This window comes from Capra hircus, chromosome 18 (assembly GCF_001704415.2).
Source record: "Capra hircus breed San Clemente chromosome 18, ASM170441v1, whole genome shotgun sequence".
Classification (NCBI taxonomy): domain Eukaryota; kingdom Metazoa; phylum Chordata; class Mammalia; order Artiodactyla; family Bovidae; genus Capra; species Capra hircus.
Genome location: NC_030825.1, coordinates 57,595,395 through 57,621,962, shown reverse-complemented (window position 1 = coordinate 57,621,962; position 26,568 = coordinate 57,595,395). Strand labels below are relative to the sequence as shown.

The 26,568-nt window shown below is 54.9% G+C and overlaps 1 protein-coding gene across 1 annotated transcript; it reads right to left on the bottom strand.

The window, feature by feature from the left end:
* On the bottom strand, positions 119 to 26,214 carry MYBPC2 (myosin binding protein C, fast type). The gene is made up of 28 exons (XM_018062843.1): positions 26,053 to 26,214; positions 24,863 to 24,955; positions 24,230 to 24,316; positions 23,927 to 24,075; positions 23,498 to 23,615; positions 22,414 to 22,462; positions 22,169 to 22,228; positions 19,720 to 19,913; positions 19,340 to 19,472; positions 17,692 to 17,816; positions 17,143 to 17,248; positions 15,844 to 16,016; positions 13,642 to 13,807; positions 12,376 to 12,482; positions 12,107 to 12,136; positions 11,516 to 11,655; positions 10,271 to 10,430; positions 10,070 to 10,174; positions 9,451 to 9,639; positions 8,867 to 9,001; positions 7,177 to 7,344; positions 6,930 to 7,018; positions 6,610 to 6,805; positions 6,233 to 6,372; positions 4,223 to 4,382; positions 3,701 to 3,837; positions 1,564 to 1,750; positions 119 to 245 (listed from the first exon to the last, which is right to left on the bottom strand). Exons 1-28 carry the CDS (start codon positions 26,069 to 26,071, stop codon positions 235 to 237), a joined length of 3,426 nt encoding a protein of 1,141 aa, XP_017918332.1. The 5' UTR covers positions 26,072 to 26,214; the 3' UTR covers positions 119 to 234.

Sequence of the window (26,568 nt, the reverse complement as noted above, 5' to 3'; positions counted from 1 at the left end):
GCCTCGCAGTGGTGGTTGCCATTCCAACCCGGCTGCCCCACCGCCCACCCCCGGGTGACTAAACCTATGGGAGAAGGAAGGCGGGGCCACAGACTCAAGAAGGACAGACACACGGGTGTCAAGACAAGACTACCATCTTCTCACTTATAATTCGGGAAAGGGAAACGTGTCCGGGGAGGTCTGGGTTAGGGCTCAGCAGCCAGTTAGTCATCTTGTTAGGTGGAGGACAGCGCTTCACTGTGGCACTGTGGGGGGGGAAGAGAAGAGGGTGGTAAAAATTCCTGTGCCCTCCACCCCTGCCCCAGCCTCTGCCCTTTAGATTCACTTGGCCAGCAGAGGGAGTCAAGTTTTCCCTTCCCCACCCAGCTGGACACCAGGTTAACCCAACTTCATCGAGCCCTTGATTCCTATAGTTTTGAACCCCAAGCTGGCATGTTCTGACTTCCAAGCAGCTGCTAGAGGCCAGCCCTCACTGGAATCCTGAAGAAGGCATATTTCTGAGCGGATTCAATAGTTGATAAGGGGACAGCGGAACACTAGGAACTGGGTCGGCCGGGCAGGGCGGTGCTTTAAAATGACAGGCAGGAGGTGCGTGGAGAGTGGTCCCTTGTCTGCGGGGCTGTCATCACTGCCCGGGGGGCGTCCCGGCCAGGGAGGGACCCTGGAGGCCTATGTGAACGTCAGCCGCCTCTGAGGGACTTGGTGAGCGGCCTCCCCATCAAGTATTGACTGGGGGATGTGTGTTGGACGGAAGCCCGAGGCAGGAGAGGGAATGGCATGTGCAAAGTCCCAGGGGCAGGAGAAAGCACAGCTGGTTTGTCCAACCCCCAGCTGTTCGGTGTGGCTGGAAAACGGAGGGCACCAGGAGGGGGAACCTGAGGGGCTGGGGATGGCAGATTCAGGACCCTGACACCAGGCTGAAGGGTCCCAGGGCTGCTGGGGGAGCCCTAGGAGGGCTGTGCGCAGGTCAGCCGTGGGTACAGAGCGCCCTCTAGGTCCGGGGGGTGGAACTGGAGAGAGACTGGAGAGAGACTGGGGTGTAGGGGGCTGGGGTCAAATTCAGGAGGAAGAGGACAAAGGAGGCTGAGGCTGTGGGGCAGAGAGGCAGGGACGGGAGGCACAGAGCTTGGGGACAGGCCGTGGAAGGGGGCTGTCTTCCGGGCTCTCCCGGCCACCCCCCGCCCCGGTCCTCTGCCTCTGTCCATGACGGTTTCGATGCTGTGTCCCCACACCTCCCCAGCTGCACCGGAGCCTTAGTGATCATTTGCTAAGCTCTTCGCATCCTCATTCACCTCTTATTTGTCCTTCAGCTCCTCTGGAGAACCTCAGACTCCTGCCCCGGAGGGGTCAGGTGCTACCCCACCCCACGCCACCCCCAACACCCTGTGCTGCCTCTGTGCCCCGACATGGCAATGTCCCTGCTGGGGCCTGAATCGGCTTCCCAATCGTACTCCCAGAGGGCGCAGGTCTGCCCCGCACCGTCAGCTTTGTAACGGCCGTGGATGAGGGTCAGGCGGGTGCAGCATAAGGCTCCACCCCCGTCCCCCCAGCCCCCAGGCTCACCTCGGACTTCCAGCTTGCACTCGGCCAGGGCCTCCCCCAGCTCGTTGACGGCCCGACACGAGTAAGTCCCCGAGTCGAAGGGGGACGGGCGGCGGATGTTCAGCGTCAGGACCCCCTGGTGGTTGGTCATCAGGAACTTGGGATCTTCGCGGATCTCCATCTTGTTCTTCATCCAGACCACCTTGGGCTGTTGAGCGGAGCAGACAAGGAAGCCGCGTGACGGAGGCACAATGGGGCCTTGGGAGGCAGCGTGGAGTCTCCTTTTGGCTCTCCCACCCCCTTATTTTGACTGGCTGATTGTGGCTGGGTCACTTCTCTCTGACCCCCATCTCCTCTTCTGTAAGAAGAGCAAGAGCTCCCCCTTGTGGTGGCCCACAGGCCCTATGTGATTTGGCCCCATCGGTCCTCTGCCCTCACCTCCCGCCCTCTCCCTCCCTCTGTCCAACCCATGGGCGGCCTTGCTGTTCCTCAGACCGGTCAGGTCCGGGAACAGCACCTGCCTGCCTTTGAGGTCTCCGCTCCCATGTCACTTCCGGGCCCTAGACGGGAACGGGAATGCCTACTTCACACTCTCACAATGCCTGCGTTTCCCAGGCAGACCCTCCACCCTTTCTAATTTTCTTGAGTAATTGATTGATTTGGCTGCCTCTTAGTTGCGTCATGCGGGATCTTTTGCTGTGATGCACAGACTCTCATTTCGGAGCTCAGGCTCAGTTCCTCCTTGGCACACGGGACCTTAGTTCCCCAACCAGGGATCAAATCCTCGTACCCTGAATTGTACGGTGGATTCTTAGCCCATTGGACCACCAGGGAAGTCCCCACCCTTTGTCACTTCATTGTCAACCAGGTGGCACTAGTGGTAAAGGACCCGCCTGCCAACTCAGATGTAAGAGACCTGGGTTCGGAGCCTGGGTTGGGAAAATCCCCTGGAAGAGGGCATGGCAACCCACTCCAGTATTCTTTACCATCCAAGCCCCCAGGGAAGCCCCCATGCCCATATTCTTGCTTGGAGAATCCCATGGACAGAGGAACCTAGCAGGCTACAGTCCATAAGGTTACAAAGAGTCAGAAATGACTAAAGCGACTTAGCACGCACGCACGTGTGACTTCAGAGGAATGGCCGTCTTCCCCAATAAAAAGGAACTCCTTGTTCAATTCACCAGCTCATACAAAATCTCTGAAATATGTGTGTTGAAAGGATGAAAGAATGAATGATGTAAATAAGCAAATGAAGTGAATGGATGAACTGAATAAATAAATGAATTGGTAGGGGAATAAATGAATGGAATGAATGAATAAATGGAGTTAGTGAATAAAACAGTAAACAGCAGTGATGGAATCCATGGTAGGCCTACTGGGGCTGATGCTAAAAATTGGAGTTAGACCAGGAGATGGCAAAATGTGTCAAAAGGGTCAGGCAATCAATGATTTAGGCTTCCTGAGCCCTATGATCTCTGAGCCAGAGACAACACACAAATTAGTGTGAACAGCCGTGTTCCAACAGAACCTTATTTAGTAATGTGAAAGCAAAGTAACAAAAGAAAAAGAAAAAAAAAGGATTAAAAAATCTTATTTCGAGAAACCAGTGGCAGACAGATTTGGCCTGAGGGCCATAGTTTGCAGCCCCTGGTCTAGGTGGGCCCTTGGGAGTTCAAGACTGCAAGTATCCGCATTCCCAGACAGCAGCCTGGAAACTGGACAGGGCCTTGAAGTGTTAGAACCCCTCCACCCCAAAATTCCTGTTTTCGAGGGAAGTCGGAGTGTAATGAACTGAGATTTGCGCTCTGGCTAGAGGAGAGAGACAGGAAGTGAGTGAAAAACAAGCAAATCCTGGGGCTTCCCTGGTGGTCCAGTGGTTAAGACTCCACACTACCGCTGCAAGGGGCACAGGTTCAATTCCTGGTTTGGGAAGCTAGGATCCCCCACAAGACAGGTGGCACAGACAAAATAAATACAAACAAAGGAAACACTTTTCACTAAAAGTAAATCCCATGAGCAGACGAGAGAGAACTCAGGGAGGGGAAGCCCATGCGGTGAGAAGGCAAGGAGGCTTCACCCTGGAAGGTGAACATGTTCCCCCAGGGTCACACACACACACACACACACACACACACACACACACACACACGCACGGCACCTTCGGGTGGCCTCTCACGGCACAGTTGAGAGCTGCAGCATAACCAGCCACCACCACCCGGTCAAACAGAGGCGTCAGGAACTTGGGGGGCGTTCGGAAGTCGTGTTCCTTGTACTCGGGCAACTTGAGGGTCATACCTGGGGGAGGGGAGATGCACCTGTGAGGGGACCGACGCTGACTGTCTCCGATCACCTCTCCTCCAGCACCAGGTGCCGTCAACTCTGAGTCCAGGAGGGGGATGATCAGAGGAGTCAAGTGCAAACCCCAGAGAGGCTGTATATATGACAGATAACCAACCAGGACCTACTGTATAGCATAGAGAATGCTACTCAATATTCTGTAATAACCTGTGTAGGAAAAGACTCTGAAGAATGACGAAGATACGTATACGTAGAACTGAATCACTTGGCTGTACACCTGAAACTAACACAACATCATAAATCAACTATACTCCAAAAACAAACAAACCCAGAGAGAGACGGGGGACCAGGACTGGCCCTGAGCAGGTGGGGGTGGCCAGACCTGTCTTGACGATCCGGGCTGTGTTCTTGGAGACGCCAGGCAAGTCGCTGAGCCCACAGATGTTTTCGCTGTAAACTCGGAAATAGTACTCGTTGCCCATGATGAGATCGGACACGGTGCAGGAGGTGTGCCGGTTGCGCTCATAAACTGTGAACCACTCCTGCAGCACAGGGGACAGGGAGGGGCCGGGAGGGTCAGGGACTCGGACCCAGGAAGGGCGTCAGGAAAGCAGACGCCTCGCTCACAGAACCTGCCCTTCCCAGCAGCCCTGTTCACAACGAGTGGGAAGCGGGAGCAACCCAAGTGCCCCTCAGCAGCTGAACGGACAAGCGAAACAAGGTCCAACAAGGTCCGCTCCAGCCAGGGACTGGTAGGGGAATTCCCTGGCAGTCCAGTGGTTAGGACTCTGCTTCCACTGCAGCGGGCAACAGGTTCCATCCCTGGTTGGGGAACCAAGATCCCACAAGCCAAGTGGTATGGCCAAAACTAACCAAACAAACATGGCACTCAGCCACGAAAAGCAGTGAAGCGCGGACACCAGCTGCAACGTGGATGAACCTGGAAAACGTGATGCCGAGTTGAAAGGAGCCAGACACAAAGGCTCACAGCGCGTGACTGTGTCCAGACGCAATGCCCGGGATAGGCAAATCCACAGAGACAGGATGCAGATGGGGGGCTGCCAGGGGCTGGGTGGGGGGAAGGGGAGGGACTGCTTGATGGACACGGGGTTTCCGTGTCCAGGTGAAGGAAATGTCTTGGAATGAAATAGAGGGGGTGGTTGCACAACAGCGGGAAGATGGGAAATCCCTCTTAAAAATGTATGCGTGCTAAGTTGCTTCAGGCATGTCCGATTCTTTGTGACCCTATCCATGGACTGTAGCCGCCAGGCTCCTCTGTCCATGGGGATTCTCCAGGCAAGAATACTGGAGTGGGTTGTCATGCGCTCCTCCAGGGGATCTTCCCAACCCAGGGATTGAACTCGAGTCTCTTACATCTCCTGCCTTGGCAGGTGGGTTCTTTACTACTGGCACCACCTGGGAATTTTTGTTAGGTGACTTTTACCTCAATAAAAAGAAAAAGAAAACCTATTAGAGTTCCCCTGGTGGCCTAGTGGTTAAGTGCCGGCGACGGAATGAATCACCAACACTGCAGAGTGGTTTGAATCTTTATATTTTTTTAACCCTTGCTTCTTACAGCTGCTTTATTTTATATCCTTTGCACAACCACCTACAGGGCAAGCTGCCAAGCACTATGATTCAGAGACTATACAGTGCGCAGGCGCAGGGCGAGATAACCTTTACCTTGGCTTATTTACTGCAGCTAAGACTCTGTTTTGGGGAACTTCCTTATCAACTTAGAATCCGTTTTGTCCCAAGGTCTGTTCCTTTTGAGGAATCAGAGAAACATCCTTGTGTGCAAGCAATGTTCTTTTCCCATGGGAACAAACAGGATTCTTAGCTGAACATCTCGTTTGCAAGAATGCTCAGCCCTGGTTGACAGTCTCGTTTGCAAGCACTTCTCAATCTTCCTTAAACCTAGTTCCCTACACTGGGCAGAACATCTCCTTTGCAAGAATGTTCAGCCCTGGTTGAGAGTCTCGTTTGCAAGCACTTCTCAACCTTCTTTAAACCTAGTTCCCTACACTGGGCAGAACATCTCGTTTGCAAGAATGTTCAGCCCTGGTTGAGAGTCTCGTTTGCAAACACTTCTCAACCTTCTTTAAACCTAGTTCCCTACAGTTAAGACTCAACGATTTCACTGCTGTGGCCCAAGTTCAGTCTCTGGCCAGGAAAATAAGATCCCACAAGCCACACGGTGCGGCAAAAAAAAGAAACCTATTATGCACCAAATCTCAGCCAAAAAGTCTTTCCTCGCGGCCCCGACCCATTCCCCCGGATCTCTCAGTGCCTCAGTTTTCCGCAGCTGGGAAATGGGAACATCACGCCCGCTGTAACAATCTCCCTAGCTTTTCTCCCCTTACACTCACGCAGCCCCCGGCCCCTCGCTCACCATGGTTTTCTTGTCGGCTTTCTGGACGAGATACCCGGTGATCTCACTGTTGCCATCATCCCTGGGGGGCTGCCACTCCACCAGCGCGTTGGTACCCCACACCTCCTTCACCATCACATTCTCCGGGGGCCCTGCCTTTTCTGGAGGGTGGGTGGGCTGTTAGAAGTCAGCCCAAGCATCTCTAAATGTCCGGCGCCTCACTCCTCTGGGCCGCCCGCCCATCCCCACCCCTGGAGAGCCTCAGGTTCCCTGCCTTGGCATCCCACTCGCATTTCCTCCCCTTCTGCCCCAGCCTCCTCCGTTCCAACCTCCCCACTTTCCCGCATCCGGCTCATTCTCCTCTCCTCCCCTCCCCTCCCCGCCCGCGGGCCGCGCACCCACAACCCGGATGCGGACGGTGGCCGTGTCCTTCATGTTCTCGATCTGCACCGTGAGCTCGTACTCCCCGGAGTCGGAGCGGGCCGCCTGGCGCACGAAGAACACCGTGTCGAAGTCGCTGGTGCGCACGTGCACGTGGGCGGTGTCTATGGGCGCCCCGCCCTTGGTCCACACCACCTGCGGCCTCGGCTTTCCCTGCCAGGGGAGGGGCGGGGTGGGACGCGTTGGTCAGCCTGGGTCTGACCCGCAGGAACTGACCCCTCCTCACCCCTGCACCCCTCTCCACGCGCCACCCCCCCCAACCCGCAGCTCGACGCACCTGGAAGGGGATAACCAGGTTGAGATGCTCCCCGACTTTGCGGACGTAAGTCTGGCGGAGGTGGCGGGGTAGCCGGATTTTGGGTTGCTCTGAGGGTACAAACCCAGGGAGGGGCTCAGCGCCAGGCGGGGGTGCTAGGGGACGTCCTACGGAGGTACAGAGACTAGGGGCGACGAGGGGGCGGCCCTAGTGACCACACCAGCTTGGTCTTTTGGAGAGCAGGGTCAGGGGGTCAGGAGGTGCTCACCCACAATCTCCCGGATGGTGACTGGCTGGGCCAGGGTGGCCGGCTGGCTGCGGCCCGCGATGTTGACCCCGACCACGCGGAACGTGATTTTGGCTCCTGTGGGGAGATTCTTGACGGTGAAGCCGCAGCGCTCCACAGGCTCCGTGTTAGCAGGGATCCACTCGTCAGCTATGAGAGAGGAGACAGGCTGGGGAGCGTCCTTAGGACCTTCCTAGGGGCCCCCTCTGGTCCGTGTCCCTTCAGCGCCTCCGGGCCCCACCGCAAGGCCTAGCTGCAGCTGACATTTCTTGAGCTTGTCTCAGGACCAAGTCGGAGCTGATTAATGTTAGTTCATTAATTCCTGCCTCCGCAGTTCTCCCCATTTTAGAAGTGAGGAAACTGAAGGTCAGAGAGGGTAAAGACTTGGGAGTGGTAGTTCGAGAGGGCCCCCTGGGATTTCCTGCCTCTGTAATAGGTGACTTTCCATCTTGGTTTCTTTGCAGGGGGTTGGTGAGCTACTATGGATCAGAGCAAGAGTTGACAGGGTGAACTCTAACAAAAGTAGATTCTGAAACACAGATTGGGGAGGGGAGGGGATGGGGAGGAGTGGAGCAAAGAGTGCTGGGAAGAGAAAGGGAAGAAACTGACCAAAGTCCAAGCATCCATCATTTACGTGCATCCCCGGATGCGGTCATCACTGCATCCCATCAAGGTGGGAACTGTCTTCGCCATTTTTAGATGAGGAAGCAGAGGCTGAGACTTGCCCAAGGTCACAGAGATAAAAAGTGTAGGGTAGGGCCAGGACTGGAACCCACATCTGTCTGACTTAAGGCCTGGGATATGGCATCACTGTCTTCTCTGTGAGAGGACCATGTTGGAGACATCCCAGAGCCCAGGCACTGAGCCTGTTATGGAGTCACGGAGCTGTTGACACCAAGAACAGCTCAATTTGTTCAGTGAAGGATGGAGGGTGAGATGTGTGGAAATATGGATGGATGCATGGATGGATCGATGGATGGACAGATAGACAACAGGTTGTTAGACAGTTAAATGGTCTTGTAGGCAAACAGAGGGATGGAAAGCAGGGCGGGAGAGAAGAAAGTGGTGAAGAGATAGATATAAGGATGAAAGATATGTTACTGGTTGGGTAGATAACTGGATGATCCGAACAGTTTTCAAATGAAGAGAGAGATGGTCGGATGGATGACTGGGTCGTGAAGAGGAAGGAGGGAAGGAAGGGAGAGGGAGAGAGAGAAGGAAAGGAAGGAGGGAGAAATGAGGGAGGAAAAGAAGAAAGGAAGAATGAAAGACTGATGGGATGGGTAGATGAATGGATAAATGGATAGAACAGAGGAGAAGGGAGTGTAGGGAGTAATAAGTACTTGGATGGATGGATGGATGGGAGGTTGGGTGGGTGGGTACATAGAATTGAGGAAGGGTGATAAATACTTGGAGGATGCATAAATGGTATCGCTGTACAGAGAATGTGTGTAGGAGAGGAAGGAAGTGGGTAAGGAGAGAGGGAGGGACAGAGGACAAGCTGGTCACTGGGGGCCTGGCTTGACCCATCCCATCCCAGACTCGAGCAAGCACAAACAGAAGGGTGGCTCACTACGCCAGAGATCTGCTCCAGGAGCAGTCCCTGGACTGGACGGCCACTGGGGCTCTGCCTGCGTCACTGCCCCCCACCAGGCCAGACGGGGTGACTCACAGCCCTCCACGCAGTACTCGATCAGGTACCCATCGATGCCGCCCGCCCCGATCTTCTCTGGGGGCCGCCACTTGAGGGTGGCGGTGGTGTCAGTCACGTCCTCCACAGTCAGGTGCTGCGGTTCACTAGTGGGCGCTGTAAGATTCCAGGGAAAGGGGGTGGAGTTAATGAGGGCTCAGGGGTCAGAGCTGGAGTCTCTGGTCAGGAAAGGGATCAATATGGTGACTCAGAGGTCAGCAAGCAAGGATGTGGCATTGCTGGTCTTGGGCAATGGGATCCAGGGATCGTGAGGCCTCCAAGGGCAGGGATGGGTGTCAGCATGGTAGGTCAGAGGTCAAGGACACATTCAGGAGACAGCACGGAGTCCAGGATCATAAAGGTGAGTGGCGGATGTACTGGGTGGGGAAGAGGTCAGAAGAGTGCATGGGGCTGGGGGTCAAAGCCTTGAGTTGTTGGATGAGAGGGGACAGAAGTCAGCAGAGTCGCGAGACTGCAAGGCCTGGATGTAGGGTCCGAGATCAGTGACAGGCGGGGCATGGGTCAGGGGTGGGCAGGGACTCGGGGAGGGTGCAGAGAGGCATCACCAATAGGCATGAAGGGCTTGGTGTTCATGCTGGGCTGGGAGACCCCAATGGCGTTGACGGCAAAGACTCGCATCTCGTAGAGGATGCCCTCGATCATGTTGGTGGACTCGTAGGTGGTCTCCGTGAAGACCTCGAAGTTCAGCTTCATCCAGCGCTGGGAGCCCTTCTTCTTCCGCTCCAGGAGGTATCCTGGAAGCCCCCCACGGCAGAGAGAAGTGTGGGCAGTCATGGGGAGGCTTGGGGTCACAGGTCAGTCAGGGGGCAGTCAAGGGCGCAGCAGAAAGTCACATGACCCAGAGAGGTATGAGGCCATGAATATTAGGGTCATAGAGCAGGTAGAGGTCACCCACGTGGGGCCAGGGATCAAGAAGGGTCACAGGCCATGAATCAGGGGGTCAGGGGTCACGGAAAATCCTCAGCTGTTAGCGAAAGCCAGGATTCCCAGGTCACTGGGGAGGAAAGGACGACGGGAAGGCAAAGGGGATGGTGAGATGCTGAAGACAGAAAACCATGTCTCCAAGGGTGGTCACTGAGGCTGCTGAGGACTCTTGGAGGTCAAGGAGAAGTCAGGGAGCGGGGGAGGTCAGCGGTCATGGCCCTTTGGAAGACAAGCACTCACCGGTGACCGGCCGTCCCCCGTCGTACTTGGGGGGCTCCCAGACCAGGACGGCCCAGTCCTCTCCAACCGAAGTGACTCGCACCGCCTCCGGGGGGTCTGGGACATCTGGGGGGGCAGGGGGTCCAGGCAGGATGGTCAGAGGACCCCTCGGGGCTTTGGGGGACCACCCCCTGGCTCAGCCCCCAGGACCCCCGCACTTACCCACAACCTTCAGGAGGATGGAGGCCACGTCCTCGCCTGCAGGATTGGTGACCTTGATGGTATAGCGACCCTCATCGCCTCGCTCTGCGCTCTCGATCACGAAGCTGCTGATGTCGCCTCGCTGCTCAATGCGGACCCTGCCCTCGGTGCCCGTGAACACCTGAACACAACCACCAGGTGGCCTCCATCTGCTTCTCTCCAGACCCAGACCGGCCTCTGCCCCTGCGCTGCTCAGCAGTCTCCAGGGGCTCCCCGTGGACCCAGCCGCAGAGGACCTGGTGGGCCCGCCCCCAGCCTCATCACCACCCCCGCTGCCCTCCTCACCCTCCAGCAAACACCACCCTTCATTAAACACACCAGACTGTCTCATCCCCAAGATGTTACAGAGCTGATCCCTGGGGCGTACGATGCCCTGACCCACTTCTCGACCTGCTGTATCATTACCCATCCTCTAGAACCCACCCAGAAGTCACCTCTTCTGGGAAGCCCTCTTGGATACCCTCAGGAAGGTGTGTGTGGCCCCAGCCTCTGAATCCTCGTAGTTTCTGGTACCTCCCTTTAGCTCAGCCCCGATCACCCTGGACTGTGACTCTTTGGGCACCGGTCTGCCTCTCTCCACAAGTGAAGGCTCCAGGAAGGCAGGGGTTACATGTGATTCCTGGTTGTATCCTCAGTGCCTGAGCACAGAACCTGAACCTCGGGGCGGGGGAAGGGGGGGCGCTTTGCTGAGTGAAGGCATGAATGAAGACTGAGTTAAGTGTCTCCATTTTACAGAAGAGGAAACTGAAGCCCAGAGGAAAGAAGAAAAACTGAACTGTCTCAGGGCCTGGAACATACAAGATGAAAATATTCGTTGCATGGATGCATAGATGGATGGGTGGATGGATGGATAAGTGGACTAATTCATGGATAAATGGACAAATGGGTTGATTGTTGAATGAACTAATCAATTAATGAACTGATGAATGGAAAGATGGTTAGATGGATGAGTTGATGAATGGCTGGACTGACTGATGGATTACCAGGTTAACGGATGGATGGATAGATGGAGTACCCATCATGTGCTGGGCCAGTACCATGTGATGAACAAATATCATCTCCAGTCTTCATCTCTCTGAGGAAGGAATCATACTCCTCATTTTACAGACAATGAGAGCGAAGCTCAGAGAGGGGAACCAGCCTGCCTAAAGCCACCCAGCAGGGCTGAGAGGGAGAGGTCAAGGCACCGGGGAGGCCGCACCACACCTCATCCTCCTTCATCCAGGTGGCAACAGGCCGGGGCTCCCCGGTGATGGACACATCCAGCCTCAGCTTGTTTCCAGCCACGACCACGACAGAATTTTCCGAGGTCTGCCCAGAGCAGTCCAGGTGGATTTTGGGTGGCTCTGGTGGCAGAGGAGAGAGTCTGGGCAACTTGGGAGTGGACAGCTGGGCCTCCTAACCCCTCCAGAGGATTTCCTGGGAAGCTGGGTTCCAACAGCCTTAGAGAACAAGCGGTCTAGGCCCCCAGCTCCCTCTTCCCTCAGATCCAGGATCCAGACCCCCAGCCCCTCCCCCCTCACACCCAGGGGTCCAGGCCCCCAGCCCCTCCCAACTCAGACCCAGGGGTCCAGCCCCCAGCCCCTCCCGACTCAGACCCAGGGGTCCAAGACCCCCAGCCCTTCCCGACTCAGACCCAGGGATCCAGCCCCCCAGCCCCTCCTCCCGCAGACCCCGGGGTCCAGGGCCCCAGCCCCTCCTCCCACAGACCCAGGGGTCCAGCCCCCCAGCCCCTCCTCCCACAGACCCGGGGGTCCAGCCTCCTGCTTAAAGACCGTAGCAGCCCCTGGTCCTTACCTTGCTTGGGGACGTACTCCACCTTGATTTCTGGAGGATGAAGAAGACCAGATGGTTAGGTCTATGGGGCCCCTCATGCCCCCCTCACACCCTGGAGGCAGAGGGGAGGGCCTGGTGTCACCCTGGGACCTGGGGGGTGGGGGTGGATTCAGGCCCACGACATCCCACCTACCCTCTGTTACCGCCCAGTGTACAGTTAGGGCAACTCAATCCTGAAGGGGAGCATCTGAGCCCCCCGGGGGAGGTGGGAAACCCAGAGGCACCCGCACCCAGGAAGTTGAGCTTGGCCGAGAGGGACAGGGCATAGCCATCGGGCACAAACGTGTAGTCTCCCTCATCCTCAGGCCGGACGTCATCAATCACCAGCTTGTGGATCCTAGGGGAGGGCAGGGCAGAGGTCAGCCTAGGTCGTCCTGGGGACCACCGCGGAGAAACACACTCCGCGGTACAATCCACGTGCCCAACGCAATGCTAGTAACTGGAACCCAATCCCACTCTTCTCCTTACTAGCTGTGTGACCCTGGGCAAGTCACTTAGCCTCTCCCTGCCCCTGATTCTTCACCTATGAAGCAGGGGTAATGTTGACAGTCTACGAGGGGGTTCTTGTAAAGCATTCAGAAGGCTCCCCAGCACACGGTAACGCGTTAGCGTTGACTCTCGCCCTTGCTGACACCACCAGCAGGCAGCGGTCCTTACACAGAACCCAGAGAAAGGCTACGTTCTGTCAAAAGCTGCTGTCGGGAGACCGACCGGGACACAGTGTTCCTACAGATTACCAGGTGTTGATGTCAGGCGTCCACCTGCTATGCTTTGAATTTCTGTCCTGTTTCCCTAGCTAGACACCGTCCCTTCCAAACTAGTTCCCTTTTTTTTTCTTTCTTTTAATGTTTTCCGCATCACACGGCATGTGGGATCTTAGTTCCCCAACCAGGGATCGAACCTGTGTCTCCTGCGTTGGAAGCATAGAGTCTTAATCACTAGACCACCAGGGAAGTCCCCTCCCTGCCAAAGCCGACTGCAAACATGGCCACAGATTTCCCTCCCTGGAGTGGTGACCCCTGCAAGGAAACCTACAGGTTGTGACCTCTTATGTCCCTTAGGACATGGTAGAAGTGACACAGGGACAGCACACGGCACTCAGAGGCCCTGTTGGCTTCTGCTCTCTCGTGGGACACCTGTGCCGGCCACAGGAACATGCCAGGACCAGCCTCCTGGGGGGTGAGAAGTCCCATGGACCAGACGGGAGCAGCCCAGCTATCCTAGCCGAGACCCTGAGTGAGTCCAGGATGATGGCCATCCGAGATCAGCCAGCCTTCAACCACGCCTGAGGCTCACAATGAAATAAACTGCTGTTCTTTTTATTTTTTGGCCGCACCACGCAGCCTGTGGGGTATCAGTACCCCAACCAGGAACTGTATCCAAGCCACCGCAGGGAAAGCACCGGGTCCTGACCACTGGACCACCAGGGAATCCCCTAAACCCTTGTCATTTGAGGCCACGAGGTCTACGGGCCACGTGCACTGCGCACTCCGTACCTCCCCGTGTGGGAGATGGTGATCCGTTTGCTGGGCCGCACCTCCACCCCGTTCTTGTACCACTTGCCCGTGACCTTCTCATCGGACACCTCACACTTGAACACGGCCTGTTCCGAGGCCTTCACCGTCAGGTCCGCAATGTCCTGCAGGACTTCCAGCTGTTTCTCTGGACGGGGAGGGAAGGAGACGGGGTCATCGAGGTGCCGTCTGTCCGTGCGAGGATTCGCCAACACCCACTATGGGCCAAGCACAGTCTCTGGCTCCGGGGATCCAGCCGTGAAACAACCCAGAAAAAAAAATCTGTAGGTTTCACGAGCCCACATTCTAGTGGGGAGACAGATACTGAACGGAAAACACATAAACCGAAAACTGGAGGGCGTGCTGGTTGCTTGGATGGCATCACCGACTCAGTGGACCTGAATCTGAGCAAACTCCAGGACGTACTGGAGGACAGGGAAGACTGGCAAGCTGCAGGTCCGACGTGACTTAGCGACTGAACAACAAGAGGGAGTGACGAGGCCTGGGGAAGGCAGGGAGGCTGCAGAAGGCCCCCAGGTAAAGGGCCTGGCTTGTGCAAGGACCCAGCACCGGAAAGCAGGCTTATCAACTTGGAAAACAGCCAGCAGGCTGGCGCGGAGGGAGGGAGGCAGACGAGGGAGATGATGCAGGCAGGGTCAGACCCCGAGGGCCACAGACAAGGCTCTGCATTGACTCTGAGGGAGGTGGAAAGTGTTGCCAGGATGGCTGGGGTCTGACTTACCTTTTTTTTTTTTAATTTTTTAAATAAAACAATGCACTTGTATGGTTTAAAAGTAAAATGATAGGGGCTTCCCTGGTGGCTCAGTGGTGGGGAGGCCGGCTGCCAACGCGGGGGACACGGGTTCGATCCCTGGTCTGGGAGGATCCCGCATGCCGTGGAGCAACCAAGCCCGTGCCCCACGACTACTGAGCCTGTGCTCTAGAGCCCGGGAGCCACAACCACTGAGCTCGTGAGCCACAGCTACGAATGCCCTTACATCCCCGAGCCTGCGCTCTGCAACAGGAGAAGCCAGCACGGTGAGAAACCCGCACACGGCAAGGAGAGAAGAGCCCACACAGCAAGGCAGACCCGCACAGCCAGAAAAATATAAATAAATACAATTATGAAAAAATAAAATGATAAGAGGATGTAAGTATAGAGGGGGAGATCGCTCACCTCCCCACCGCCAACTGTACAGGGCCCTATCCAGTCTCCAAGTAGCCAGCTCACAGCCGTAAAAGCAAAGATGTGCATACAGTTTCTTTCCTCCTTCCTTCCCTTCCCTCTTATCTTTCTTCCTTCCTCTCCTTCTTTCTTTTCTTTCCTCCCTCCTTCCCTCTCTCCCTTCCTTCCTCTTTCCCTTCCATACAAATAGTGGCATATTTGCCTCTTCGCCTAACAATATATGTTGGAAACCCTTCCAAATCAACAGAGTTCTTTTTATGGCTACAGATGGATATATCATCATTTATCTGGCCCATCAATGATTCAAGCTTTTTTTTTTTTTTTTTAAGAATTACAGGGGACTCCCCTGGTGACTCAGTGGCTAAGACTCCATGCTTCCAATTCAGAGGCCCCATGTTCGATCCCTGGTCAGGAAGCTAGATCCCACATGCTGCAACCAGAGTTCACATGCCTCAACTAAAGATCCCGCAGTGACCACGAAGACCCAGTGCAGCAGGATAAATAAAATAAATATATTTAAAAAAAAAAAAAAAGAGCTACAGGCTCACAAGAGTGTGTGTGTGGGGGGTGGTGGTGACATCTCTTGTAAATGTAGTCACCTGCACCAGAAATTGACATGGGTCCTATCCCGTGAGCTAGGCCACAGAATGCATCCCGTTTCCGTCGTCCGACATTTTCCAAGGATTGTTCTGGCTGGGATGGAGGTGGGGGCACAAGTGTAGAAACAGAACCAGCAGTGTAGAGACTACTACTGCACCAGTCCAGGCATAAAGGGAGGGAGACCTGGGCCAGGCGCGGGCAACGGAAGTGGAAGGAAATTGTCAGATTCAGAATATCCTTTGAAGGTGGAGCCCCCAGGATCTGCTGGTGAATGGCATGTAGGGTAGGAGGGAAAGGAGTCAGGGAGAGCGCCAAGACTTGGGGCTTGGGCACCTCGGAGCTGTGTGTTGAAGCATGCTCAGCGCGGCCCCTGCCCCAGCCCCCGGGAGGCCCAGTACCTTCCACGATGAGCTCCGCCTCACACTGGTCGCCGTTGGTCATGACCTTGTAGTGCCCCTTATCCTCCATGGCCACTTCCGTGTAGATGAGGATGTGACGCTTCCCATCCTTCTTGAGGCGGTACCTGGCCTTGAAGGAATCCTCCCGAGTCAGTTCCACGCCGTCTTTCAGCCTGGGGGGAGGGGGAAGTGAGGAATCCGTTTGGCCCGGCATCTGGATGTCAGAGGTGAGTCAGGGGTCAGACAGTCCTGAGCAAGAATCAGGGGTCAGAAGGGAAATCAAGAAAAGGAGGAGAGAGAAAGGTTGACAGAGGTCTAGAGTAGATGGGTCACAGGTCAGAGGAGAAAATCAGGAAGAAGTGGTCACAGGCCACAGGACTTCGTTGGAGATCAGGAGACAGAAAAAAATGAGGTCACAGTAGAGGTCAGAGTATAGAGGAAGTTCAGGGTCACCGGGATATGGCAGATATTATGGCCTCAGAAAATGGTGATTCCCTGCCTGCGCCACTCCTCCCACTTCACTTCTACTTCCTCATCATTTGAATATCAGCTCAATTGTCACCTCCTCCAAGAAGCTTTCCCTGACCTCCTGAGTCCCTCTCTCCTATTAAAAAATGGTTACAGCATCAGTTATTGCTCCTCTGATATACTTGTCAAAATAGAACGTTGATAATTATTTGTGTGATGACTTGATTAATGCCTCTGTCTCCAATACACACACACACACACACACACACACACACCATGCCCCAGCAATTTGCCAGATCATAAACAGCATAAGGGCAGAAGCCATGTTGATATATTCTCTCCCCATTTTATCTCCAGTATTTTGAAGTGTGCCATCACACAGTAGGTGCTCTATAAATACTTGTTGGGTGGGGGAATAGATGTAAGAATGGATAAATAGATGGATAGATGGGTGAGTGGGTGGATGGATGAGATAGATGGTTGAATCAGTGAGATGAATGGGGGGATGGATGGATACAGGATAGATAAATGGACAGACGGATGGATGGATACAAGAGTGAATGGACCAAACGATGGCTAATTGGTTGAATGGGTGAATAAATAATTTGGTGAATCAGAAATAGCAAGGATCCAGAAAAAGACCTGGAAGAGCAGAGGTCAGAAGTTTCAGGAAGAGGTCATGAGTGATGATCAGGATTTATAGGGAAAGGCTGAGGTCTCCCAGAAACCTGGGTAAAGGTCTGAAGCCTTCAAGAGAGATCCTAAGGACTGAGGCTGAGGCGAAGACACTGTGGGCATCCGTATGGAGATCAGAGGTCAAGAGTCACTTACCACATGACTTGGGCACCTTCTTCTGACACCTCCACTGCCATTTCTACCCGATCGCCCACAAACACCTGCTGGTCCTCCAGGGGTGTGACAATCAAGACTGGGGGTTCTAGAAAGAGACTCACAGATTTAGAGAGCAAACGTATGGTTCCCAGGGGGAAGGATGGGGAGAAGGAATAGTTAGGGAGTTTAGGATGGAAATGTCCACACTGCTATATTTAAAATGGATACCCGAGAAGGACCTACTGAACAGTACGTGGAACTCTGCTCAATGTTATGTGGCAGCCTGGATGGCAGGGGAGTTTGGGGGAGAATGGATACATGTACATGTATGGCTGAGTCCCTTCACTGTTCACCTGAAGCTATGACAACATTGTTTGTTAATCTGCTATACCTCAATACAAAATAAAATCTTTTTTTAAAGACTGGGGATTCTGTGGGCATTGGGAGAGAGGAGGTCAGTAGTCTCCTGGTAGCCCCGCAGGAGGCCAGTAGCCCCACAGGAGGCCAGTAGCCCCACTCCCCAAGCTCACGCCCAAATCTCAGCCTCACCTTTGACGAAGAGCTCGGTGAAACACTTCTCATCTTTGACGACGACCTCATAAGCAGCATCGTCCGCCAGTGTGCACTTGTTGATGGTAAGGATTCGCTTCTTACCAACGTTCTCAAACACGTATCTGGGGCAAAAGTCTCAGCTCAACCCAGGGCACAGAGGGGATCCTCTATCCACCCATCTATTCTCAGGACAAGCCACTCCTCTCAGAGCCAAGTTGTGTGGGAAAGGGGTCAATGGTCCAAGTTCTAGTATTTAAAAAACCACGGCGGAGATGCTAACTGTCCACCCATATCCACCTTCTTCTATTTAGCAGCGACACACATCAACCCACCTAAAGAACTACATTTCCCAGACTCCTTTGCAGCTAGGATGGCCACACTGCTGAGCTTGGATCAACAGAAAGTGAGTGGAGGAGATGGGCATAACTGCTAGGTCATCTCTAATTTTGTGATGCTTGTTCTAGACTTCTCTCCTTCCCTCTTCCTATCTGATAGATACAGTTGTGCCCATGACCCAGTTTCAATCATTCAATGAGGACAATGCCATAAGAAATTTTGTATCCAAATATGCGGAACCTGGATCTAGGTCAATCAGCTAGAAACATCTTTCTCTCTGAACTACCCTGTGCTGGGGACACTTTGTTATAGCAAGTTAACCTGTATCTTAATTAACATAACTTTTCATCACATCCCCAATGCTCACGATGAGAAATGTAGAAAACACAGCCAAGGGAAAATTAATAAATGTAGAACCCATCCATAATTGTTCTGCCAAGAGATAATTGCTACAAACATTTTGACCTCTGTCTTTTCAATCTTTTTATATAAAATCTATATGCAGATTTACATTTTGTGTAGCAGAAATGAGAACTCTTCTTCTGCACATAACACTAACCTTCAACAGCTTCCCATGTTAGTGTCAACTTTAGAATCTCTTTTAGCAACAACACAGCACCTTAGTATGGAATTGTATGCTTTGGTTGTTTTCCATTTTTTTGCTACAGCAGCAATCGATCCAGTGAACATCCTTGCAGCTAAATATGCATAACCATGATCAGGCCCTTATGAAAAATACCTACCATTGCACAATCTAAAAGTGAATACACTCCCCTTTTGGAGATTTGCCAATACACATTCCCACCACCAATCTGTGGACCAGTTTTCCTACGTCTTCTCCAGCACTAGGCTTTATCATTTTCTAAAGTCTTTGTCCAATTGGAGAGCAGAAAGACCATTGTTTTTAGTTTTGTTTTCCGGTTTCCTAGCCCTGAGGCATGCGGGAACTTAGCTCCCCTACCAGGGATCCGGACACCCCTTGCAGCAGAAGGTGAAGTCTTAACCCCTAAACCACCAGGGAAGTCCCAAGACCGCTGTTTTTATTTGTGTTATTATTATTGGTGATGGTGTTTGTGTTTGCAAAGTCGAATATGTACTTAGTGTATCAGCCATTTGGGTTTCTTCTAACTGAATTCCTGTTCTTCATTGCCTTTGTCTATTTTTGTACCCAGGTATCAATATCTGTACTTTTCATATGGATGAGGAAGTGCCCTTTCTGGGTTAAGAGTAGCCAGTCTTATTTCTGGACTCTTCCTCTCTCTGGGACTTGGATTTCCCCCCAACCCGGGCTCTACCCCCCACCACATACTTGCTACTTGGTTTGATTTCCTGGCCATTCTTGAACCACTTGAGGGGCAGGTCTGGGTTGCTGATCTCTACCACCAGCTTGATCTTGTTGCCTTTGTCCACTTGGTAGGCTGGATCCAGCTTCTTTGTGAAGGCTAGAGATGGAAGGATGTGAGTGGGGTGGAGCTGAGATGTTCTCAGTGCTCTGAGCCATCAAGGCTCCCCCCCTAGGCCACCAAGGTCAGAAACCCTCTTATGAACTTGGAGGCCCCTGAGAACAGGGCTCTCTGTTACTCTTCAGAGTGGGACCTCCCAAGGATAAGTCCAGGGCCTGACCATCGGCTGCCCACGATGCTGGAGTCCCCATGGGCAGGGCCCTTCTGCCCTCAGACCAGCACTGACCTGCGCTCTTCTTGACCTCGACCTTGGCCTTCTTGAGCCGCTTCAGCATGCCCCGGAGGTCGGTGATGCCATACTGGAAGGCAATCCTCTCATACTCGCTCTTCTTCGCCCCTTTCAGGAGCTCCCAAATCTCTGGCGGGATGCCGAGGTCATCATCATCTTTCTTCTTTTTCTTCTCCTCCTCAACCACCTGCCTGAAGGTGGGGAGAACAGGTCGGGGGCACCAGGGAGGTGAGGAAGTGAGGGTCTCCCCCTGCCTTCTCCTCCCACTTTCTGTGTCACTTGCCCTCTCTGCGCCTGTTATTCCTTATTCTGTCCCACCTGGTCCATCGCCCAGCCTCCTTCCTCCCTGGCCTCCTGACCTCATCCCATCTCTTCCCCTCCAGTCTGTTCCCTCCTTGGTCCCCAAGGGCTATTTCTGAACCCTTACATCAGATGCCATCACTTCCCTGTTCAAAACTCCTCCGTGGCTCCCCACTGCTCTAAGGAAGAAGCCCCAGCTGCTAAGCCTCCCAATCACAACCTCACCCTCTGACCCATCCCCACTCCCCCCACTACCCAAACCACCCTGCTTGCCTTTTCGTGAATGCGCTGGGCTTGCTCCTGCTTCCCTGAGCCTTTGTACAAAATGTTTTCCTGCCTGGATGACCTCTCCATCTGCCCTTCATCCTACAAGACCTAGCACCAGAGCTCCCTCCTCCAGAGGCACTCCCTATACTCCGAGCATAGCAGTTGCCCTCACTCTGGGCTCTCTCACAAGGCCCTCGTGGGACCATCTCTCCGACCGCACTAAACAGTCCTGGTCTGTGTCCATGTCTGCTGGACCAGACCCATCCTCCCAAGGCAACGAGCAACCCAACATCAAGGAACCAGTCAAACTTCTCTCTCTCCCCTGATCTCAGCTCAGGGCCTGGTAGACGGGAGGCCTCGGAAGATGTTTGATGAGTGAGAGAGTGAGTGAGTGGATTTCTGGAAAGAAGGAAGGAAGGGAAGGGGACAAAGGAAGGATAGATGAGTGAGCAAATTTGGGGACATGTGACTATCTGGACTGATGTGCGGCACATTAAGTGGGGGACTGATATGTGGGTGGAGAGTCCATGGATGGTTAGGCTGATGGATGAACAGGTCAATGGATGGAAGGATTGGTAGAGAATGGACGGCATTAAGATAGGTGGATGGGTTGATGGAGAACAGCTGAGTGAGTTGGGAAGAGCTGGCTGGGTGAATATGTTGATGGAAGATGGCTGGGAAGATGAATGTCTGGGCAAAGACAAACAGATAAATCAATTGGTAGATAGAATTGTTGGCGATTTCATTACGGGGATTGATGAGTGAATGGAAAGGCGGATATATGGGCCAGCAGATAATGAATAACTGAGTGACTGGACAAGCATCATGTTGAATCATACAAAGTGGCCAATATTCAATCTTTTTTTTTTACCTACACAATAACAATTGCATATAGATGAGTCTTGGAGAAGGAAATGGCAACCCACTCCAGTATTCTTGCCTGGGAAAATCCCATGGACAGAGGAGCCTGGTGGGCTACAGTCCATGGGGTCGCAAAGAGGCCGACACGACGGAGCCATTAAGCACGCAGCACACAGATGAGTCTAACAGAGTGAGCTGGTGGATGGGTGCGCCACTGAAGAGCTGAACAGTTGCTAGAGGGAGGCCTGGCTAGATGAGGAGGTAGATGAGTTAGGATGGGTGGGTGAGATGTTGGGCTCAGTTGAAAGAGAGACGCAGGTGCAGATAGAGTCACAAATGGGAAGGTGGATGCAGGGTAGACGACGCGTGGTGGAAGGTGGATAGACAGACGCCTCAACAGGTAGGGAAGTGGAGGATGGAGTCCGTGGGTGAAGGATGAATGAACAGGTCAGTGAACGAGGGGCTGAGTGTAATGGCCAAGGCATGGGTGGACAGACGGGAAGACGGTGAGTAGATGAATGGATGTGTGGGCAGAGGGATGGGCAATGGGTATGTAGGTGGATAAGCGGATCTGTCGGTGGATAAACAGGCAGCTGGTTGGATGAACGGAGCAGTGGGCAGACTGATGAGTGGGAGGGTTGATTAGTAGATGGGTAGATAAGTAGCCGGTTGGATGGTTGGATGAGTGGATGGACTGGTGGGGAGGTGAGTGGACAGGTGGATGAATAGGTGAATCAGAGCCTGAGTGGACAGGAAGGTAGATGTGAGGGGTGATGGCTTAGAGGGTGGGTAGGCAAGCAAACTGACGGGCAGATGATTGGTTGGGTGGGGTTGAAGGTAAAGGTGTGAGTGGATGGGTGGATGGACAGGTGGCAGGGTGGGTGGGGGGTGGGTAGATGGAGGGGGGATGGAGTCCCAGGATAGCAGTGGGGAAGCAAGGGGGGCAGGGGAACCTCACCCACCATCTTTCTCCTTGAGCCCCCATCTCTCCTTTCCATGCCAGGCAGAATGGACTCACCTCTTCTTCAACAGCCCGCTGAAATCCAGCTCACCCGCGGTGTCTGACTTTGCTTCACTCCTGTGGCCATTGAAAGGGAGTGTGGACCTCATTAAGGTCCCGACTCTCAGGCTTACCCTGGATCCCCACTCCTAGGCTTCCCTGATCCTCCCCTTCTCCCGCAGCTGCCCCCCAAGGGAGACCCTCCCATGGTACTTGGCACCAGGTCACACCCCTGCTGCTCCCCAGGGTCCAGGGTCACTTACGATCGCTTGAAGCTCTCTAGACTCTGCCCAGCGGAGTCCTGACGGGGTGCTGGGGAGGTGTGATGGGGGAAGAGAAGATGAGCTTGGAGGCAAAGCCTGATCTAAGACCAAGAGTGCCCCTCCCTCCAGGCCTGCACAGCCTCCTCCAGGCCTGCACAACCTCACCCAGGCCCCCTTCCCTCCATCTCGTGGGCCAGCACACCTTCTCTCTCAGACCTGAACACCCTCTGCTTGTAGAGTCGTTTCCCTGCCGTGCACCACCCTCTCTCAGCAGCCTGTATCCCCCAGCTGAGAGCCTTCTCCCCAGGCGGGGGCAACCTCAGCACCTGTGTCCTCCATATTTAAGCTCCCCCACCACCTGGGCTGAAGACTCCTCAAAATCTGTACACCCTCAGAACTCCACACATGCCCCCAAAGCTGTGTAACCTCCCATCAATCCTGTACACCCCCACCCTCAACCCGTTCACCCTTAGACTCACATGAAATAAACAATAGACAATAAAAAGGAAAATACATTTGAAAAACAAAACTTGGGACACCCTCACTTCTCAAACCCTTACTGCCACTCTCTCAAGCCTGTGTGTTGTGACCCTGGAATCTACACAACTCACCTCCTAAGCCTCACATGCACACCTCCAAAACCTGAACCTTTTCACCCCCAAATCTCCACCTCAACAGGCTCTAAGATGGTAGACTCCCCAATTTTGAATGGCTTCCTTGGTGGCTCAGGTGGTAAAGAGACTGCCTGCAATGCAGGAGACCCAGGTACGATCCCTGAATCGGGAAGATCCCCTGGAGAAAGAAATAGCAACCCACTCCAGTATTCCTGCCTGGAGAAGCCCATGGATGGAGGAGGCTGGCAGGCTACCATCCATGGGGTCACAGAGAGTCAGACAGAACTGAGCAACTAATACTTTCACTTCCCTTCCAGGTTGGAATACCCCGATCCCTGCCTCTGTGCTCCATCCGCCAAAAACTAGGGCCCACCTCAGCCCCACCTCTACACTCTATCCCTACACATGGCTAGCAGATCCGCCCCCTTACCCAGACCCAAGACCCTTAGCCCCCAACCCCACCAGCATACACTCCACGTCGATGTTGAAGGCACAGCTGTCACAGAAGTCCTTGGCTTTGACTTCTATGCGGTAATCCCCGCGATCCCCCAGTACCACCTTCGTGATGTGCAGCTCCACCGTGTACACCTGGGGGCCAGGCCAGGGGTGCCAGTGCATGTGACGACTCCCGGTGCCACCCCATGCCCCTACAGCCCACCTCACCAGTCTCCAAGTCCCCCCAGGAAGGGCCAGCTGTCTCCTCCCATGGACAGTCTTGACCTGTGGGGGCCCACATCCCTGACCCTGAGAGCTCACGGGGGCATGCACACCCCGTGCCCAAACGCAGCCTGCTCCTACCGGAACATTCTCCCCTCTTGCCCCACACAACCTCTACCGAGCAGCCCCGCACAACCTCCAGCCCTGCGCCCCACGCCCTCGCCTCCCCATGGGGTCCTCACATTGCTGGCGGCGTCGTGGGACTCCTTGAAGGAGAATCGGGCACCGCTCTTGCTGCCCAGCTCCAACCACTTCCCCTTGAACCACTTGACGGCCGGTTTGGCCGGCAGCTCTTTCCCATTCAACTTGGCCACGATCACAGTATCCTTTCCTGGGAGGAGAGGGGAAAGGGTGGCAAAGGAGGGTCGGGCAGGAACCGTAAGACCCTACAAAGCGGACTGGGACTCTGGGAGCCTCCGGCCCCACCTCCCTCGGACTCAGGAGCCCCCAAACCCCCACCCCCTCCTCGCGCAGGGCCCCCTCACCATTCTCCACCGACACGGAGTCTGGCTTCTTCAGGAAAACGCCGGTGGGCTCCTCCGCGGTGGGAGACTGGTCTTCGGGTGGGGCTTCTGCTCAGGAGATAAGACCCGGGGTTGAGGGTGGGGGTCTGAGGCGGGCCGGGGAGGGGGGCGACAGGCCATTTTGGGGGCGGGGTTTAGAGCGAATGATAGGACCTTCTTCTGCACGGCGTCAAAAAGACCTTGGAGGCAAAGTGGCTTTTCCTGACCTGGGAGAGACCAACGTGTCATCCAGGTGTGTGGCTGTCCAGGCTCCCCCACCCGTTTGGGCCTCAATTTCCCCATCTGAGATCCGGATGGTCTTAAACTGGGGCTTTAAAAAGGTAGGGGAGGTGTCAGGATGGGCTGGGGCGTTCAGAGCTGGGCGGGACCTGCGGACGGATCGGCCAGTTGCTGGAGGCTTGACGGCCAGACTGAGGGGCTAGGCTCCGCCTTAGAAGCACTGGGGAGCCCTGCAGGGCTGTGAGTAGGGGAGGGCGGTCAGCCCGGGAGCTGTGGGGAGGACGGACCGAAGGAGAGGGCGGGGAGGTACCACCCGCGAGGCTGCGGATGAGCCGCCAGGTTCCGCTCGGCCCGCGGGAGCGCCATCTATCTCACCTGTAGAGGGCGCTGCAGGGGCCTCTTGAGGGGGCGCTTCCTTGGGAGCCGGCTTGGCAGCAGCATCTTTGCCCGCTGGGGCCTTTTTGGCCGCTGTGAGGCAGAAGACATTCCCGGTTGAGCACGCGCTCCGTCTTCTCTTCCAGAACCCCTGAGCACAGGCCCCCGGGCCCCGCCTCCTTCAGATCCTGGAGTCCAGCCGTCCAGGTGTAAATTTATCTCTAATCCGAGAGTCTGTGGATCCGGTTTCTCCTTCCCCTCCCCGGGGAAGGCCTTGCCTCATCCACCCGGGCCACCGGCTCTGACCTTTTAGGTCTTGACGGTATAATTAGCTCTTCCTCTGGGTTGGAAATCGGATACTGGTGCTGACCATAGCATCTTTCATACGCCCTGCCTGCTGGAGCCCAGCCCGACAGGACCCCAGCTGCAGCAAGGGGCTGGACACCCACCCTTCAGCCTGGTTGGCCTGGTACCAGCCGACTGGACATCCCAGGAGGAAGGGTCCTCTCTGGGGGCTTGTATCTCCTCCGTTCACTGCTTCATAGAGAGGAAGCCCCATCCCATTCGCATATAAAAAAATGCCCCCCAGTCCCATTCAAAGAAGGGCCCCGAAAACTGTACGCAGAGAAAGGCTCTCCAGCCTCCATATGGAGAAAGTCCCCTAATTCCTACACTGGGAAGCCCCACACCCCATCCAAAGGAGGGGCCCTCATCTTTGTACAGAGAACTAGCCTTACCACGCAGACCGGGACCCCTAATAACTAGGCACGCAAGGACCGGCCCTCATCTCCCTGCAGAAAAAGGTCCCAATTCTCACTCACAGAAGTGACCCAGGTCCTTTTCCCAGAAGACCGCATCCTTAAATGTAAAGGACCCGATCACCCCGCCAAAACCCTGCAGTCTCCAGCCGCAGGACTTCCATCCCCGTGGAGGAGGAGAGAGACTGATTCACAGAGAATCTCCACGTGCACCCAGAGATAAGCCCCCAGCTCCCTGCAGAGAAAGGAACCCCCGCCACCACGAAGGGAAAGGGAATCACCCCCCCCCACACACACACACCTAACACAGGTATGGGACCCTCCCCTCCCCAGTGGGAGAAGACACCCCATTCTCTCAGCCCCACGGAAGGAAGAGACCCCAGTGAAAACGGGACTGCGTCTCCACAGAGGGAAGGAGTTCCCCCAAGCCACCTGGTTTTGCCTCAGGCATGACGTCGGACCTCCTCCCGCTCCTCCGACCGCAGCGGTGTCCCGATGGGCCCTAGGTAGGACAGGTGGGCCCCCAGGGGAGGCCCTTTAAGGAGTCGGGAGACTCCCAGGAGGCTCCGGGAGGCATAGACGCGCCTCTCCACCCCACCCTCCCCTGCCGCCCCACATTCCGCCTGTGTGTTCTAAAAGGCGAGAAATAACAGCTGGACAAGGAGAGGTGGCCGAATGCCAGGTCCCCAAGGAGGAGGGGGGCTGGGCTTCCGACACCTGGGTCTAAGGGAGGATGTGCGGTAGGCGGCGACTCCTAGGTCCGAGGGAGGTGGGGGCCTGGACTCCTGAGTCCGGGTGCAGAACCGACCCGGAGTCCAGATTCTTGGATCCCAGAGAAAGGAGGATGAGGGCTTGGACTCTTAGGTCCTAGGCGGAGAGACAGGAAGGGACTGGGGTTTGAAGTGGACCGGGGCTCTGAGCCAGGACTCTGGTATGGGGGTGGGGGTG

Bases quoted from the DNA above. Each gene is read 5' to 3' on its own strand.
- MYBPC2 (XM_018062843.1), bottom strand. The intron at 6,373-6,609 runs GTGCGCGGCCCG...CCCACCCTCCAG, and splicing joins CGTCCGCATCCGGGTTGTGG to AAAAGGCAGGGCCCCCGGAG. The intron at 1,751-3,700 runs GTGCCGTGCGTG...TCCGCTCAACAG, and splicing joins CCGTGAGAGGCCACCCGAAG to CCCAAGGTGGTCTGGATGAA.